The sequence below is a fragment of the Bos indicus x Bos taurus genome, chromosome 25 (assembly GCF_003369695.1).
Source record: "Bos indicus x Bos taurus breed Angus x Brahman F1 hybrid chromosome 25, Bos_hybrid_MaternalHap_v2.0, whole genome shotgun sequence".
In the NCBI taxonomy this organism is placed as follows: Eukaryota; Metazoa; Chordata; class Mammalia; order Artiodactyla; family Bovidae; genus Bos; species Bos indicus x Bos taurus.
In genome coordinates this window covers 6,795,228-6,812,614 of record NC_040100.1, presented here as the reverse complement: position 1 = coordinate 6,812,614, position 17,387 = coordinate 6,795,228, and the positions used below count along the sequence as shown (strand labels likewise).

The window sequence follows — 17,387 nt, the reverse complement described above, 5'->3', positions numbered from 1 at the left end:
GGGATATCAAGGTATTGGTGGTCACTGAAGTAGAAGTAGTTGGATAAAAGACTGTATTTGTGAGAGTATATGATCGTGTGACTGGGGCTGCAGAAGTAATCTCTGTCGTTACAGAATCTGCACAAACCTCAGTGGTAGTAAGAAATTTGGTTTTCCTGGTGGAAGAAGCATGAGATGTTGGGTCCCTTGTCTCACCTTTTTCTGTCATGGCCACAGTGGTGGAGGGTGGCCCCTTGGTAGTGGATGTCAAGAGTGTATCAGTGCTGGTTGGCACAGGGCTGGATTTGGATGTGGTAAATGTGGCAGGGCTGCTTGAGGACATGACTGGAGAAACTGAAGTAACTGAGTCATTGAGAGTTTCTGTGGGAATGTCAGTCATTGGAATGAATGTCATTTTCTCGGAGCCCATCGTGCTCACAGGAGTTGTGTTTGGTGTACCTATTCCCGTGGTTGCTTCAGTGGCAGTAGAGACAACTGGTGTTGTAGGTGTTGTTAACATATCAGTTGAAGTGGGTGCTGGAGTGGTGGCTGTGGATGTTTTAAAAGTACTGACCATGTCTGGAAGAGAAGTAGTGCTCACAGTATGGGTGGCGGGTGAGAAGCTTTTGTCTGTTGTTATCAAGGTGTTCCTAGTCGTCAGAGAAGGGGTAGTAGCAGAGGTAGGCACGATTGTCGGGGTAGGAGGCACAGTTGTGTGGACACTTGCAGCAGCTGGGGTAGCCCTTTTAGTGGTACCAGTCATAGAGGAGATCAGAGTGTCTGGGGTTGTGTGTGAGGTTGGGACAAAGGAGGAGGGTGGGGCCGTGGTTGTGGGAGTTTTCCCTGCAGTGGTGACTGTGGGGGGACTGGTCACGGCGGAGGTGACTCTCTTGGTTGTTGACATGGCATAAGTACTGGTGATGGTTGTCCGTGGTGTCTCTGTCCCAGGTGTGGTGGTGTGAGAGCTGGGGAAGGACACTTGGGTCTGGCTCACACAGGTGGTGGTGGGGTAAGTGGTGGTGATTATGAGGCTCGTTGGATTGGTGCACTCTGTCGAGCCCATATAGACGATCATGGTAGGTGGGGTGGTTTCAACCTTGAAGACAAACTTGGACGTGGGGCTTGTTGGGGGGTTGGAATTGATGGGTGATTTGAGCAATGTCTCAGACAGGGATTTCGAGTGGGGGGAGGTGCTGATAGTCTTGGGTATGTTTTCCCTAGCATCAGGACTGGGAGAAGTTTGGGGGGTGTTCAGTGGCCACTTTGCTGTGCCTTTGGAGTGTGGGGGATTCCTCAGAGCAGTGCGCCAAAGCTCATTAGAGGTGGATGTGGCTGTGGCTGAAGTTCCTGTATTGGCGGTAGAACAGAGGAACTCAGTGGTAGGTCGGCCCGTCACCTTAACACCACATATTTACTCACTTCCCCATGTTCCATGTACGTGTCACAGAAGGTAGGAAGTGCCACTAGTTATTCCCCCATCAGAGCACTTTGGGGCCGGGGTCCTTCCAGGTTCTAAAGGCCAACATCTGGGGACTTCCCTGGTGATCCAGTGGCTAAGGCTGTACGCTCCCAATGCAGGGGAACCAGGTTTGATCCCTGGTTGGGGAACTAGATCCTACGTGCCGCAACTAAGAGTTCGAAAGACGCAACTAAAGATCCCACGTGGCGCAACTGAAAGATCACATGTGCCGCGACTAAGACCAGACGGAGCCAAATACACAAATATGTTTTAAAATCATAATAAATATATGAGGGCCAAAACATCTGTTTGCTCCCCAGGGCAGCCTCCCCATGGGAAGTTTCAGTGGAGACACCCTTGATTCCTTGGCCACCTTGTCTGAGTACTGACCTCACAGTCCTGAAATGGCGGTGCTGAGCACGCAGGTTCAGCAAAGGTCCTGCCTCCTCCCATCGCCTCTCCCATCCCTTCCTCCTCACACACCCACGTTCCCCTTACTCTGCTCCTTCCTCCCACCTTCTCCTGCTGCCCAGAGTCTTCAGCCCTTCTGGTTCTGTGCCCCACCTTCTGGCCCACCTCTGCCCCTCTCCCTGTGACCCGCTGCTGTCTGGGTTGATTCTCCTCTTTGGAGAGACAGACAGAGAACCCAGCCAAACCTGGGCTGAGGATGGGGACCCATCATGGACTCTGGGAGACAGGGTTGCCAGGGAGAGCAGAAAGTTGCCAAGAGAACACCAAAGGGGAAGATGGAGACTGAAGCTCAGACTTCACTGAGTTTGAGGGGCAAGGAGAGAGGACCACACACAGGCTGAGAGACAGGACAGAAAAGGAAACTTCCAGAAAGAGATACCTCGGCAGGCAGGCGTGAGTCCTGGGGGACCTTAATGTGTAGCTGTGAGTGTTAATAACAAACATAGATATGTTTTTGAGACTTCCCCGGTGGGCCAGTAACTAAGGCTCCATGCTCCCAGTGCAGGGGGTCTGGGTTTGATCCATGGTCAGGGAACTAGACCCCTCAAGCTGAAACTAAGACACGGCTCAACCAAATAAATAATATTCTTTTTAAAAAGGTACCAAAAAGATGTATTTTCTATTACCTATTCTATCTCGATTAACTAGTCTACAAACATGAGCCCTTCTCTCTACAGATACAGTATCCTCAACCCCATTTTACAGGTTACCGCTCTCACCAGAGTGAGGCTCAAAGATCTCAAGACGCTAAGGGTGACCGACAGACACAGCAGTTTCGAGCAGGAAACACCTAGACCTCCTGCCCTCTCTGGGGTTAATGTCCTCAACTAGACTCAGAACGTCTTGGGAGCCATCAAGATCTCCCCCCACCACCCTGCCAAGGACAGCTGTGTCCAGAAACGTGGGCTGGGTCGGGGTGGGAGAGTCAGGGGCAGAGCTGGAGGAGGGGCCACTGTGACCAAAAGTGAAGATGCCCCAGAGAAAGGAGGGGTTCCCAGGGCAGACGCAGGTCCCTCAGGAGGGCTGAATGGACGGAAGTAAAGGGAGGGATGGGGCTTCCCCGGGGACTCAGTGGTAAAGAATCTGCCTGCAATGCAGGAGACGCAGGAGGCATGGGTTCAATCCCCGCGTTGGGAAAATCCCCTGGAGAAGGAAATGGCAACCCACTCCAGTATTCTTGCCTGCGAAATCCCATGGACAGAGAAGCCCGACGGGCTACAGTTCATGGGGTCGCCAAGAGGCAGACAACACTGAAGTGACTGAGCAGGCACGCACAAAGGGAGAGAGAGAATCCACGCTGGAGGAAGCATCAGAGCTGGGGGAGCAGGAGCAACAGGACAAGGGGAGCTCCAAAAACTGACTCCAATTGGGAAGACCAGAAAGAGGTTATCCCATCCAACTGATGCACGCGGACTCCTGCTAACCTGCTCCGTCCCAGGGGAGAGAGCAGCACCCCTGGGACCCAGCTTCCCTCCCTTCCCCCGCCCCGGTTCTGCCCGCACAGAGAGCTCTGAGGGACCCCTCCTCAGGCTCCTTAGACCTCAGAGTCCCCCCAAACACACACACACACTCTGCCCTGGGACATCAGGACGGTCTCCGCAGCCCTCCCCCACCGCGCCTCCTTACCTGTGGACCCCAGGAAGGCCCTGAGCATCCAGAGGAGACGCAGCACCCTGAACAGCTGCATGGGTCCGGAGGCGCCGCGGAGGCTGGGAGCAGGGCCAGTGCCAGCACGGGGGATCGCAGCTGGGAGGCCGCACGTGTGCACAGCAGCACCAGATGAAGTTATCTGCCCTGCTGGGCATGGGGGCTGAACATAGCTTCACCTTTGCAGGGCTCCACCTTCCCCCTTTCCCCCCTCCTCCCTGGATCTGCTGTTGCTGCAGGGAGGGTGGACTACCTAGAAGATAAGACAAGCCCAGGGGGTGTCAACCAGGAAGAGCTGCTGGTGGCCCAACCCCAGGATGCCTGGCCCACTCAGAGCAGTTCCTAGGACACTTCCCTTCCTTACCCTTCCCCTGCCCTCCACCAAGAACTAGCAAAACTGGACAGAGAACTCACTTGGCCAAGACCTTGGACTCTGGAGTCTGGGGCCTCTCCTTAGTTTCACTCCCATTGGTTTAGATGGTAAAGTGTCTGCCTGCAGTGCAGGAGACCTGGGTTCGATCCCTGGGTCAGGAAGATCCCCTGGAGAAGGAAATGGCAACCCACTTGCCTGGAAAATCCCATGGATGGAGGAGCCTGGTAGACTACAGTCTATGGGGTCGCAGAGTCAGACACGACTGAGCGACTTCACTTCCACTTTTCACTTTCTTTGCCCTTGGGGGAGAGGAAAACGTGTTCTTCTTCACTCCCTCTGCCCCTCACTCTTCCCCCTCTCCATCTTGCCGTTAGCATGACTTGGGGCTATGACCCCACTGCTAGAGCCAGGGAACAGTGCAAAATTTCATCAGAAGTCATTTTAATATCTGAGGACTTGGTCCAGGTCTCAGAAAAGGAAACACAAATGGCTAGTGGAAACAATCAAATAAAACGACTACTTTTGACCTAGCAGATTAGCAAGTACTAGGAACTTTGATTCTGTCCAGTGTTGGGCAAAGTGGGAAGAATAAACACTTTTATGTGGCTGGCAGGAGTGTAAGTGGGTTGGGCTGCTTTAAAAAGGCAATTTGGTGGCATCTATTAAAATTTTAAATGCACGTACAAGGACCCAGTAATTCCAACTTTCCATCTCTGTGTTCAAGAAGCACTTTAAGAAGGCATTCATGAGAGTGTTTATTGCCATCCAGTTTATTGCACTTCCAGTAGAAATTGGAAACAACCCAAATAGCCCTCCATAGGAAACTAGAAGGACTATGGACAAGTCATAACATAGACTACCATGTTCAAATCAAAAATAATGGTACCGTCATGGCAAGGCTCTAAGAATGGTTCATGCAGTGAATCCAGTACACAGTTTTGTTAAAACATACACATATATGTTTCCTATGAATACATACACAAACATATACACATACATATGTATAAGTGCATTCAAACTTTGGAAAGAGACTCACTCCAATAACAGAGGTAAGGTTAGCTCAAAGAAGCATAAAGGAACTAATGTTGGGAATGATTGTCAGGCAATTCTGGCCCTATCTGTAGTTTTTACTTTGACAAGCATTGTCTCCTTGACCAGACTCTAGCCTGGCCTCCCTGAGTCTCCTTCTCTGCTGAGCCTCAACCTTGAACTATAAAGACTTGGACAGACACTAACAGAGTTTCTAACCACTCAAGGTCCCTAGGATGACCCCAGCCCTCCTTAAAAGTGCCAATCTAAGAAAACTCAAGGCTGTCAGAAGAACTTACTAATTGTTCTAGCCAACAGCTGGGATAGGGCTCCTGTCACCAGGCCTTTGTGAAGGATAGGAGCCTAAATTTATAAGAATGAATAAGAATGCATTGCTCATGCACGTGTGCTCAGTCACTTCAGTCATGTCCAACTCTGTGAGGCTCCTCTGTCCATGGGATTCTCCAAGGCAAGAATACTGGAGTGAATTGCCATTTCCTACTTCAGGGGATCTTCTCCACCCAGAGATCGAACCCCATTATCCTGTGTCTCCTGCTTTGGCAGGTGGAGTCTTTACCACTGAACCACCTGGGAAGCCAGGTAGCAAATCAAGATGAGTTTCACATGGACTACTCACCCCTTTAGGGAATTTTTCACTTTCCCAACACTGCTGAGCCCTTGCTTTCTCTCTTGCCTACACCTTCACTCTCCCTTTAAAATATCACACACATGTGCTAAGTCACTTCGGTCACATCCAACTCTTGGTGACCCTATGGACTGTAGCCCACCAAACTCCTCTGTGCATGAGTTTTTTTTTAGGCAAGAACACTGGAATGAGTTGCTATGCCCTTCTCCAGGGGATCTTCCTGACCCAGGGTTCAAACCCATGTCTCATATGTCTCCTGCATTGGCAGGTGGGTTCTTTACCACTAGTGGCACCTGGGAAACTCTTTAAAGTATCACTTCTGTGCAAATCTAAGTGGAATTCACTTTATGCTAGACTCTTTTTCCTATTGAAATAGTATATTACTGATTAAGATCTGTCCTTACCACTTTACGGAGAAGGCAATGGCACCCCACTCCAGTACTCTTGCCTGGAAAATCCCATGGACAGAGGAGCCTGGTAGGCTGCAGTCCGTGGGGTCGCTAAGAGTCAGACACGACTAAGCGACTTCACTTTCACTTTTCACTTTCATGCATTGGAGAAGGAAATGGCAACCCACTCCAGTGTTCTTGCATGGAGAATCCCAGGGACAGTGGAGCCTGATGGGCTGCCGTCTCAGGTCCCACAGAGTCGGACACGACTGAAGCGACTTAGCAGTTACCACTTTAATGTCTGGCTTTGTTTATCTTTGACAACTTGGAGAATATGTTTTTAAAGGTAATTAAAAAGTACTTTAGAGGAACTTTCTGGGGAGGCTGTGGGCTAGGATACATCAGGGCTTCATCTTCCCAGCTAAACAACAACTGCATTAGCAGAATCTGTCTGATCTAACTATTTTGGAATTTTAGAGTTTGTTGAAGGCTTGAAACTTGCAGGGGAAGACCTGGATGGTAAATTGCAAATTTTGGTCAATTTTAGTTCTTAGCACAGTAGCAGCTACCCATTCAACACCTCCAGCCACATGGTAGGCAGCTATGCCTGTGTTCCTGGAGTTGCTCACACACAGCTTGTGGGAGCTAGGGTAGGCAAAAAGGACCATGTACTCCAAATGTCAAGGATCTGTGTTCTGATCCACTGATTGCTACTGATCACATAGGTGCAGGAAAAGAGGTAGATGGCCAAAGTTGTTCCACTTCTCCTGCATTCTTACAAGCCCCTTCCTCTCCACCTGAAATGATTTCTGGGTGATTTAAAGCGCCAACAGCCCTCCCCCCTTCATTTTTTTGTCTTTTCTCCTTTTGAGAGTCAGATATTAAAGACTAAGACATTAAAAAACAACTGCATATATGGGGAAGATTTGAAAGTGGCCATGCATGCCCAGGGGAAGTATTAGAAAAGACCTGACAAGATTTTAATTTGTATATTATGCTGCGATCCTTGGCACAGAGACAGAGCACAATAATAATAAAAAAAAATGAAAACAATAGAAGAAAACAACAGACCCTAGGGAAGGAGGAGAGTCTGATTTCCAGAGTTGCCACACTATTAGATTCAAATATTTATTGTTCAACAAGAAACAAAACATTAGCAAACCAAATTCAATATTGCATTAAAAGGATTACATACCAAGATCAAGTGGAATTTATTCCAGGGATGCAAGAATGAATCCATATCTGCAAAACAATCAACATGATACACCACATTAACAAAGTTAAAGATAAAAATCATATGACCATCTCATTAGATGCAGAAAAAGCACTTGACAAAATTCAACAACTTAAGATTTTTTTTTAAACCTCTCAATAAAATGGGTCTGAGAATAACATACCTCAACATAATAAAGGCCTTCTATGACAAGTCCACAGCAAACATCATACTCAGTGGTGGAAAAACTGAAAGCTACCTCTTTAAGATCAGGAACAGAACAAGGATGCCCACTCTTGCTCCTCTTATTCAACATAGTATTGGAAATCCTAGGCAAGAAAAAGAAAAGGCTCCATATTGGAAGAGAAGAAGTAAAACTTTCCCTAGTTGCAAGTGACATGATTTTATGTATGCTGCTGAGTTGCTTCAGTCGTGTCCGACTCCGTGCGACCCCATAGACGCCAGCCCACCAGGCTCCCCCTTCCCTCGGATTCTCCAGGCAAGAACACTGGAGTGGGTTGCCATTTCCTTCTCCAATGCATGAAGGTGAAAAGTGAAAGTGAAGTCGCTCAGTCAAGTCCGACCCTCATCGACCCCATGGACTGCAGCCTTCCAGGCTCCTCCATCCATGGCATTTTCCAGGCAAGAGTACTGGAGTGGGGTGCCATTGCCTTCTCCAGATTTTATGTATAGAAAACCCTAAAGATTCCATCCAAAAAAAATACTTGAAAAAATAAATGAATACAGCAAAGTGCAGGGAATGAAACCAATATACAAAAATATGTTGCATTTTTATATTCTAACAACAAGCTAACTGAAAAATTAAGGAAACAATCCCATTTATAATCACAGCAAAAAGAGTAAAATACCTAGGAATAAATTTAACTGAGTGAAAGGCCTGTGCAATGAAAACTGTAAAACATTGCTGAAAGAAATTGAAGAAGACACAGAGAAATGGAAAGATAGTCTGTGCTCATGCCCCATACAGCCATCCCCAAGTTCCCTTCAGTTGACCCAGTGTGCCATATGCATATTCATTTTTTAAAGGTATTCTGTACTCATGGGTTAGAAGATATCACATTGTTAAAATGTTCATACTACCTAAAGCAATCTACAGATTCAGTGTAATCCCTACCAAAACCCCAACGATATTGTTCACAGGAATAGAACCAAATGTTCTAAAATTTATATGGAACTACAGAAGACTCCACCAATCTGTTCTCCGTATCAGTGAGTTTTGTTTTGGGTTTAGATTCCACATCTAAGTGAGATCAGGCAGTACTTGTCGTTTTCTGCCTGAGTTATTTCACTTAGCATAATGCCCTCAAGGTCTATCCACGTTGCTGCACGTGTCAGGATTTTCTTCTTTTTATGGCTAAATAATATCAGATTGTGATATTAGAATAATATGTGTATACACATTTCCTTTTCCATTCATCCATGAATGGACATTTCTCTGTCTTGGCTATTGTAAATAATACTGCAGTGAATATGAAGGTGCAGGAATCTTTTCAAGTTAGTGGGTTATCTTCCTTGAATGAATACTCAGAAGTGGAAATGCTAAATCATATGGTAACTCTACTTTTGATGTTTTCAAGGATCATCCATACTTTTTTCCTTACATTCCAACAGTGCACAGAGGCTCCCTCTTTTCCACATCCTCTCCAACACTTGTTATCGCTTGTCTTTTGATAATAGCCATTCTAACGGGTTAATGTGATTTTGATTTGCATATCCCTGGTAATCAATGATGCTGAGCACATTTTCTTGTACCTGTTGGCTTTCTGTGTATCTGTAGTATGTTTATGATATAGGAACATCGTGGGTAAAATGCTTTTAAGTATATTTTTTGAAACTTCTGTTTCCGTGTGAAGTTTGTTCCTTGTGAAATTTTTCCCATTAATCAATATCCCCCTTCTCTCCTCACCCCTGCTTCTCTCTTCTTCCTTGTTTTATGTATGCACAGTGGTTCCTAAGAAAGGAGTACCTAGCTCACCCTATTCATGTACCCAAGATCATAAAGTGGCATTTCAAGTGGCAGCCAGTTCTGTTCTTAACTTTCATGCTGGCAGTTTTATTTTATCACCACCACTTTAATGTAGTTCCTATAAATCCATTATATAAGCTTTATGATTTAACGCAAACACTCTAGCCTGAGAAAAAGCAAGCAGGGGGTGGGAGGACGGGGAGGGAGTAAGAGAACAAGTTTGCCAGTTTCCGTTTGCAATATGACTTAATATTATTGCCATCATTTTCATTCTAATGAGGGCTAATACCCTAATTAATTTCAGTTTGAGATTTATCCTCTTAGGAGGAATGCTCACAGTAAGTTAGAGAAATGAATGCCACCATTTACAGATTTATGAGTTTAAAAAAAAAAAGCTCACAGGAAGCTTGTGCAAGTATTTCTCACATGGCAACTGACTTCTGGGGGCTGTGTATAAGGAAGACCAAGTCAGCTTGAAGACTTCTGAAGGTTCACCAAAACGATTTCAACTCAAGGAAATTTAATCTCACCTTTCCCTAGCATTTATATCTTCTCTTAGTCACCTTCCTAAAGTCTGGTGTATTAGAAAGTTCTGTTAACACTAGCCTACCTGATACAGTCAGCCCAGGAACAACTATAAACATGGAGGGCACTATTGCCTACTGGAGAAGGCGATGGCACCCCACTCCAGCACTCTTGCCTGGAGAATCCCAGGGACGGGGGAGCCTGGTGGGCTGCCGTCTATGGGGTCGCACAGAGTCAGACATGACTGAAGCAACTTAGCATAGCATAGCATTGCCCTACTACTTATAAAGCCTTATAAAGGGCTTCCTTGGTAGCTCAGCTGGTAAAGAATCCACCTGCAATGCAGGAGACCACGGTTTGATCCCTGGGTTGGGAAGATCCCCTGGAGAAGGGAATGGCTACCCACTCCATTCTGGCCTGGATAATTCCATGGAGGGTATATTCCATGGGTTTGCAAAGAGTCAGACACAACTGAGCGACTTTAACTATAATGCCAACAGAATACTGAACAGTAAACACTCAACTAAAATGTAATTGAAGCTTTGGACCAAAACTGATGAAACTGAAAGATCTGTGTGTGTTGAGCATCCCAGACCATAATCTGTCACTCAGCTTTTACTTCCTATTAGTTACAGTCTTGTTGCTTCGAAGCTCTTGGAGTTTTTTGTTTGTTTGTTTGCCTTTGTTTTCTGGTTGGAAAGTTGCTTTTGTAAAACTATGCATTTATAAATACAAATTTGCTCTTAATAGTGAAAGTCACTCAGTCATGTCCAACTCTTTGTGACCCCATGGACTATGCACTCCATGGAATTTGCTCTTAGGATTTGGTTTTTTGATTGTTTGTTTAAAAAATTAATCCACAAGTCGTCTTCTGGCTTTGGTGAACCTCAGTTCTTGCTGAGTTTGGGGTTTGTTTTTTTTCAATTCTGATATCTAGACCAACTTCCAACTCAAACCACACTAAGAAACCCCTTTGCTTCCAAGTCTTAGGACTGTTTCAGAAGTTAAAACTGTTTTTTCCATGTCGGTGATCTTAAAAACTATCCTTTTTGTTGTTTAGTCACTAAGTCATATCTGACTCTTTTGAGACCCCATGTGCTGTAGCCCACCAGGCTCTTCTGTCCATGGGGTCTCCCAGGCAAGAATACTGGAGTGGGTTGCCATTTCTTTCTCTAGAGAATCTCCCCCACCCAGCAATCAAACCTCATCTCCTGCACCGGCAGGCGGATTCTTTACCACTGAGCCACCAGGAAAACCTTAAGAAAAAAAAAAAACTATCTTAGGAGTTTTTATTTTAATAGTTCTATTCTCTAACTGCAATCTGAAGTTGCTATAACATCTAGCCTTGGTGAATTGGTTAAAGTGTGCATTTTATTCAAAAGTAAAATTTAAGATAAAATATATACTCAACACATCTAGAAAACTTGGCTTGTGGTACACAATGGTGGATTACTCAGTAACTGTTATAGGTAGCTTTTGGGTCACACTTTTCATTTCTGGGTAGTGCTTTTACAATTCATTCCACTTTTATGACGTGAATGAACACCATATTTTAAAAAATATTACCAGGTTCAGTACCATTCTTACACTTTATACTACAGGAAATTTCATTTAATGGGTTTAAAATAAAACATTGTTGATGGGACTGTTAAAAGCAAACTACTATTCCTCCAGTTTACATGGAACATTCATTCACCAAGATAGACCACGCTCTCGGCCATAAAACACACCTGAACGTATTTCAGATAGAAATCATACAATGTCTGCTCTCAGACCACAGTGGAATTAAACTGGAAATCACTAATAGAAAGATAACTAGAAAAACATCATACTATATACAGATTAAGCAACCCACTTCTAAATAACACGAGCCAAAGAAGAAACCTCAAGAGAAATTTAAAAATATTTTGAACTAAATGAAAATGGAAATATAACTTATCAAAATCTGTGGGACGCAGTGAAAGCAATGCTTTAAAAGGAAATGTATTGCATTGAATGCATGTATTAGAAAAGACGATCTAAACTTAATCATCTAAGTTTCCACCTTAAGAATTCAGAAAAAGAAGAGCAAGTTAAATTCAAGACGAGCTGAAGAAAAGAAACAATAAGAATTAGAGCAGAAATCAATGTAACTGAACACAGGAAATCAAGAGAAAAAAATTAACTAAGCAAAAGCTAGTTCTTTGAAAAGATCAATAAAGTCAATAAGCCTCTAGCCAGGATAACTAAGAAAAAGAGAGCGACTTCCCCGGTGGCCCAGTGACTAAGACTTCACACTCCCAATACAGAGGGCCCAGGTTCAATCCCTGGTCGAGAAACTAGATCCCACATGCCACAACTAAGACCCAGCACAGCCAAATAAATAAAAATAATTTTAAGAGAAAAAGAGAAAGGGCACAAATTACTAATATCAGAAATGAAAGAGGGAACATCACTACAGATCCTCTGGACATTAAAAAGATAATAAAGGAATACTAAGAATAACTCCAAGCCCACAAATTTGATAACAGATGAAACAGATGAAATGGCTGCTGCTGCTGCTAAGTCGCTTCAGTCATGTCAGACTCTGTGCAACACCATAGATGACAGCCCACCAGGCTCCTCTGTCCCTGGGAGTCTCCAGGCAAGAACACTGGAGTGGGTTGCCATTTTCTTCTCCAATGCATGCATGCATGCAAAGTCACTTCAGTCGTGTCCGACTCTGTGCTACCCTATGGACAGCAGCCCTCCAGGCTCCTCTGTCCACAGGATTCTCCAGGCAAGAATACTGGAGTGGGTTGCCATTTCCTTCTCCCCAGATGAAATGGACTGATTTCCTTTTTGGTTTAAAAACTGAACGCCATACATGCAGGGCAAGAAGAGACTGAAAGAGTGACCACTGCAGTGCCCAGGTGGGACTGTATATTGTCAAAGGTGTTGGGTTACTCTTGAGATAGAGTGACTTTGTTAGTGTAGTAATAGCATGTCTTGTGAGTTCTAAACAACACCCAAGGCAACCAAGAGTTTGGATCCATCCACTAGGGTTCCAATTGGTGAGGAATTGATTAACCAGTGCCTTATGAGCTGGGATGTGGGGGGAAAAAAGATGGCCTCAGACCCTTGCAGGCAAACCCAAATGTCCTTTTGTTACTGAAAGGTATGCATTGGGGGGGGGGGGGGGGGGTGTCAGCTGCTCGCTACTCAAAAGCCAGTAAACAGGCCAGGTTGATGGAAAGGAAAGTTTGCTTTATTTCAGATGCCAGCAACTAGTGGGGGGAGGGTGATGGACATCTGCCCAAAGGCCGACTCTCTCCACCTCAGACAAGCAGGGGGTGAGAGCTTTTATAGATGGGGGGTGGGGGGCGGCGAGTGGCGGGAGGGGTCCATGCAGAAACAGCACAGTCATCTCTAATAGTCACTTTCAAATCAGTCATCTGTGGTCTGACTAGCATCACCTTGGTTTTTTAGGTACAGTTAATCTTAATCATTCCACTCTTTGTCCACCCTGTTCTATTTGCTTTCTTGTTCTTACACCCCGTCGCCACCCCAATCGGTAAAGAATCTGCCTACAGTGCTGGAGACCTGGGTTCAATTCCTGGGTTGGGAAGATCCCCTAGAGAAGGAAATGGCAACCCACTCCAGTATTCTTGCCTGGAGAATCCCAGGGACTGGGGAGCCTGGCAGGCTACAATCCATGGGGTCGCAAGAGTTGGACACGACTTAGTGCACTGTCGTGTCATGTCAATCTTTAGTTCTTGCAGTCAGTTCTCAGAACTGTGACAGCTCAAGTCCTGGGTACAGTCTGGTCATCATGTAGTTAACTTTTCCACCTCATATTTTGGTATCTATGACAGCTCACAGGACATGGCTCCAAATATTATCTATAGCCCTTGAGAAAGAACTAAGGGTCCTTGACTATGCTTAGTGACTACATTATTATTATTTAGTCACCATAAACTGTGGAAAATTCTGAAAGAGATGGGAATACCAGACCACCTGACCTGCCTCTTGAGAAACTTGTATGAAGGTCAGGAAGTAACAGTTGGAATTGGACATGGAACAACAGACTGGTTCCAAATAGGAAAAGGAATACATCAAGGCTGTATATTGTCACCTTGTCTATTTACTTATATGCAGAGTACATTATGAGAAATGCTGGGCTGGAGGAAGCACAAGCTGGAATCAAGACTGCCAGGAGAAATATCAATAACCTCAGATATGCAGATGACACCACCCTTATGGCAGAAAGTGAAGAACTAAAGAGCCCCTTGATGAAAGTGAAAGAGGAGAGTGAAAATTTTGGCTTAAAGCTCAACATTCAGAAAACTAAGATCATGGGATCCAGTCCCATCACTTCATGGCACATAGATGGGGAAACAGTGGAAACAGTGGCTGACTTTATTTCTCTGGGCTCCAAAACCACGGCAGATGGGGATTGCATAAAAGACGCTTACTCCTTGGAAGGAAAGTTATGACCAATCTAGACAGCATATTGAAAAGCAGAGACATTGCTTTGTCAACAAAGGTCCGTCTAGTCAAGGCTATGTGGTCATGTATGGATGTGAGAGTTAGTCTGTGAAGAAAGCTGAGTGCCGAAGAAGTGATGCTTTTGAACTGTGGTGTTGGAGAAGACTCTTGAGAGTCCCTTGGACTGCAAGGAGATCCAGCCAGTCCATCCTAAAGGAGGTCAGTCCTGGAAATACATTGGAAGCACTGATGTTGAAGCTGAAACTCCAATACTTTGGCCACCTGATGCGAAGAGCTGACTCATTTGAAAACACCCTGATGCTGGGAGGGATTGAGGGCAGGAGGAGAACGGGAAAACAGAGGATGAGATGGTTGGATGGCATCAACTGACTCAATGGGCATGGGTTTGGGTGGACTCCAGGAGTTGGTGATGGACAGGGAGGCCTGGCGTGCTGTGGTTCATGGGGTCTCAAAGAGTCAGACACAACTGAGCAATTGAACTGAACTGAACTGAACTGAACTGAGTCTCCTTAGACTGTTTTCCTTTGTTTCATCATTTTTCACTTCTCTGATTAAACTTATTTTTTGACTAAAGTTTTCCACAGGCAAAAGGCAGGCAGAAGACATGGCAAGGACCACAGAGTCCTGATCCGTTTCATTTTCCCACCACACACCCTGACCCCAACAAGTACCCACTCATGAATCATGCACCTCGTGGCTTCCCATTGGCCAAGCCATAGGGTTAGTCTCTTTAGAACAGACCAGCTCAAAGAGCTAACAACCAGGGTTCATGAGCCATTACCAGCCAGACCACTCTGAGGTCCCCCCATTGGTGGCTGGTTTACTCCCTTCTGAGAGCTCCACCTGAAGAAGCACGTGTACACTGCTAGGAGCTGTGACTCTGCGGAAGTGGATGGGGTTTCTGTCCCCTTCCAGAGCTGGGACCAAAATCCTAGGGGACTCCTCCCCTCCTGCTGTCTCTGCCACAATGTCTGAGCCATACCTTCCGGAGCCGCAGACCCATCTAATGCAAACGGCAGCCCTGCTAGAGAGATACCTTGAGCTATTTCACTAGTATTTTGCCTTCTCAAAAGTGGTTCTCTGCTCTGATCCCCAGTTCCATATGTACCTTTCTTTACCTGGCAGCACAAGGAGGGACAAGCCTACTAGCTCCCAGTTGCTATTTTCCTTCAGCTCTGGTTTGATAAACCCAGAGGCAGAATTCACTGATAGAGGTGGCAGAGTCTGAACTTGCAGGATGCCAAAGGACATGTTCTTTGTATTGTGTGTTGTGTCGCTCGGTTGTGTCTATTTGAGACCCCATGGGCTGCAGCCTGCCAGGCTCCTCTGTCCATGGTGATTCTCCAGGCAAGAATACTGGAGTGGGTTGCTATGCCCTCCTCCAGGTGATCTTCTCAACGCTGGGATCGAACCCAGGTCTCCTGCACTGCAGGCGGATTCTTTACCAGCTGAGCTACCACGTTCTATGCATTAGGAGAAAAGAACAAGACTGTACCCTGGAAGGCTCTGCTGGAGTAGGTGGGGCCTCAGAGATGGTGGAGGCGGAGAGGGCAGGTCTGATCTGTTGTTCGGGTTTTGTTGTTTATTTGGCTGCACCAGGTCTCAGTTGGGGCACACAGATCTTTAGTTGTGGCATGTGGGATCTAGTTTCCTGACCAGTGATCGAACCCAGAGCCTCTTCACTGGGAACACGGAGTCTTATCCACTGGACCTTCAGGGAAGTTCCTGTTGTTCGAGTTTTAAGACTTTCCACAGGTTGACCTACTCAACAATGTGTTGTTGGTCCAGCTGTTCAGGTGGGGCCCCTGCAGCCATGAAGTCAAACCACATATGCTTCCAGGTCATTTTCCCCTGACCCTTTAGAGCCCATTAGGATAGCCCCTTTGGCTTTCTGAGCCGCTTCTCCATCTCTGGTCTTTCCCCCAGCCTGCACCCATTCCTGGGATTTGTCCGTTTCCCCCAGATCAGCAATGGGTGGCCCAACGTCATAAATATAGTGAGTCGCAACTGGGCTCAGCATGGCTAACCCTTCCCACACCAGGTAGTGAGGGCGGACGGGAGCATCTTAGCTCTCATTCCTGCAGTGAAGGTGGCCCAATCAGGGCCTTTGAAGACAGGGGCAATGTGCAACTAAGAACCAGTGCAGCCAAATAAATAATGGATGTCCCAGGTGGTCCAGTGGTTAAGACTCCATACTCCCAATGCAGGGGGCCTGGGCTCACTCCCTGGTCAGGGAACTAGACCCCCATATGCTGCAACTGAAGATCATGCATGCTGCAACTAAGACACAGTACAGACAAATAAAAAACAAATTTTAAAAGGGCGGGGGCACATAGACTGCCTGCCTCATTCCCAACTTCCTATGAATTTGTTGCACCTCCTCTATAGATTTCCGGGGTCCCACATGCTCAGGAAGGTCCCTGTCATTGAGCAAGCCTCCCTGCCAGATAGAATAATCCAATCTCTAAGGGAGTGAGGACCTTGAACCTCCTGCAGGCTTGTCGGAGGCTAGAGTGTCTGGTGCTGTACTTTTTTACTGCTTCCACCGGATCAGGAAAACCATCACCTCTCCTATCCCATGGCCACACCAACCATGCCTGCTAACTTTCCCTGACCTTTAGCTGAAATTTGGCACCTATATCCAAAGCTCAGTGGGTGTGTATTCTTTCACCACGAACATTTCCTGGATACATGTCATTTAAAACTAATTAACAAGTACTAACTGTTTTAGAAAAGGCAGAGGAACCAGAGATCAAGTTGCCAATATCCGCTAGATCATGGAAAAAGCAAGAGAGTTCCAGAAAAACATCTATTTCTGCTTTATTGACTATGCCAAAGCCTTTGACTGTGTGGATCACAATAAACTGTGGAAAATTCTGAAAGAGATGGGAATACCAGACCACCTGATCTGCCTCTTGAGAAATTTGTATGCAGGTCAGGAAGCAACAGTTAGAACTGGACATGGAACAACAGACTGGTTCCAAATAGGAAAAGGAGTACGTCAAGGCTGTATATTATCACCCTGCTTATTTAACTTCTATGCAGAGTACATCATGAGAAACGCTGGACTGGAAGAAACACAAGCTGGAATCAAGATTGCCGGGAGAAATATCAATAATCTCAGATATGCAGATAACACCACCCTTATGGCAGAAAGTGAAGAGGAACTAAAAAGCCTCTTGATGAAAGTGAAAATGGAGAA

General features: G+C 45.8%; 1 protein-coding gene across 1 annotated transcript in view; it reads right to left on the bottom strand.

The window, feature by feature from the left end:
- Positions 1 to 1,891, bottom strand: part of LOC113883363 (mucin-19-like) — a 37,389-nt gene extending 35,498 nt beyond the window's left edge. Inside the window, 2 exon segments of the mRNA XM_027527044.1 lie at positions 3 to 1,375; positions 1,829 to 1,891. Of these exon segments, the coding sequence (XP_027382845.1) occupies positions 3 to 1,375; positions 1,829 to 1,891 (1,436 nt within the window).
- Between the last annotated feature and the right edge of the window lie 15,496 nt (positions 1,892 to 17,387).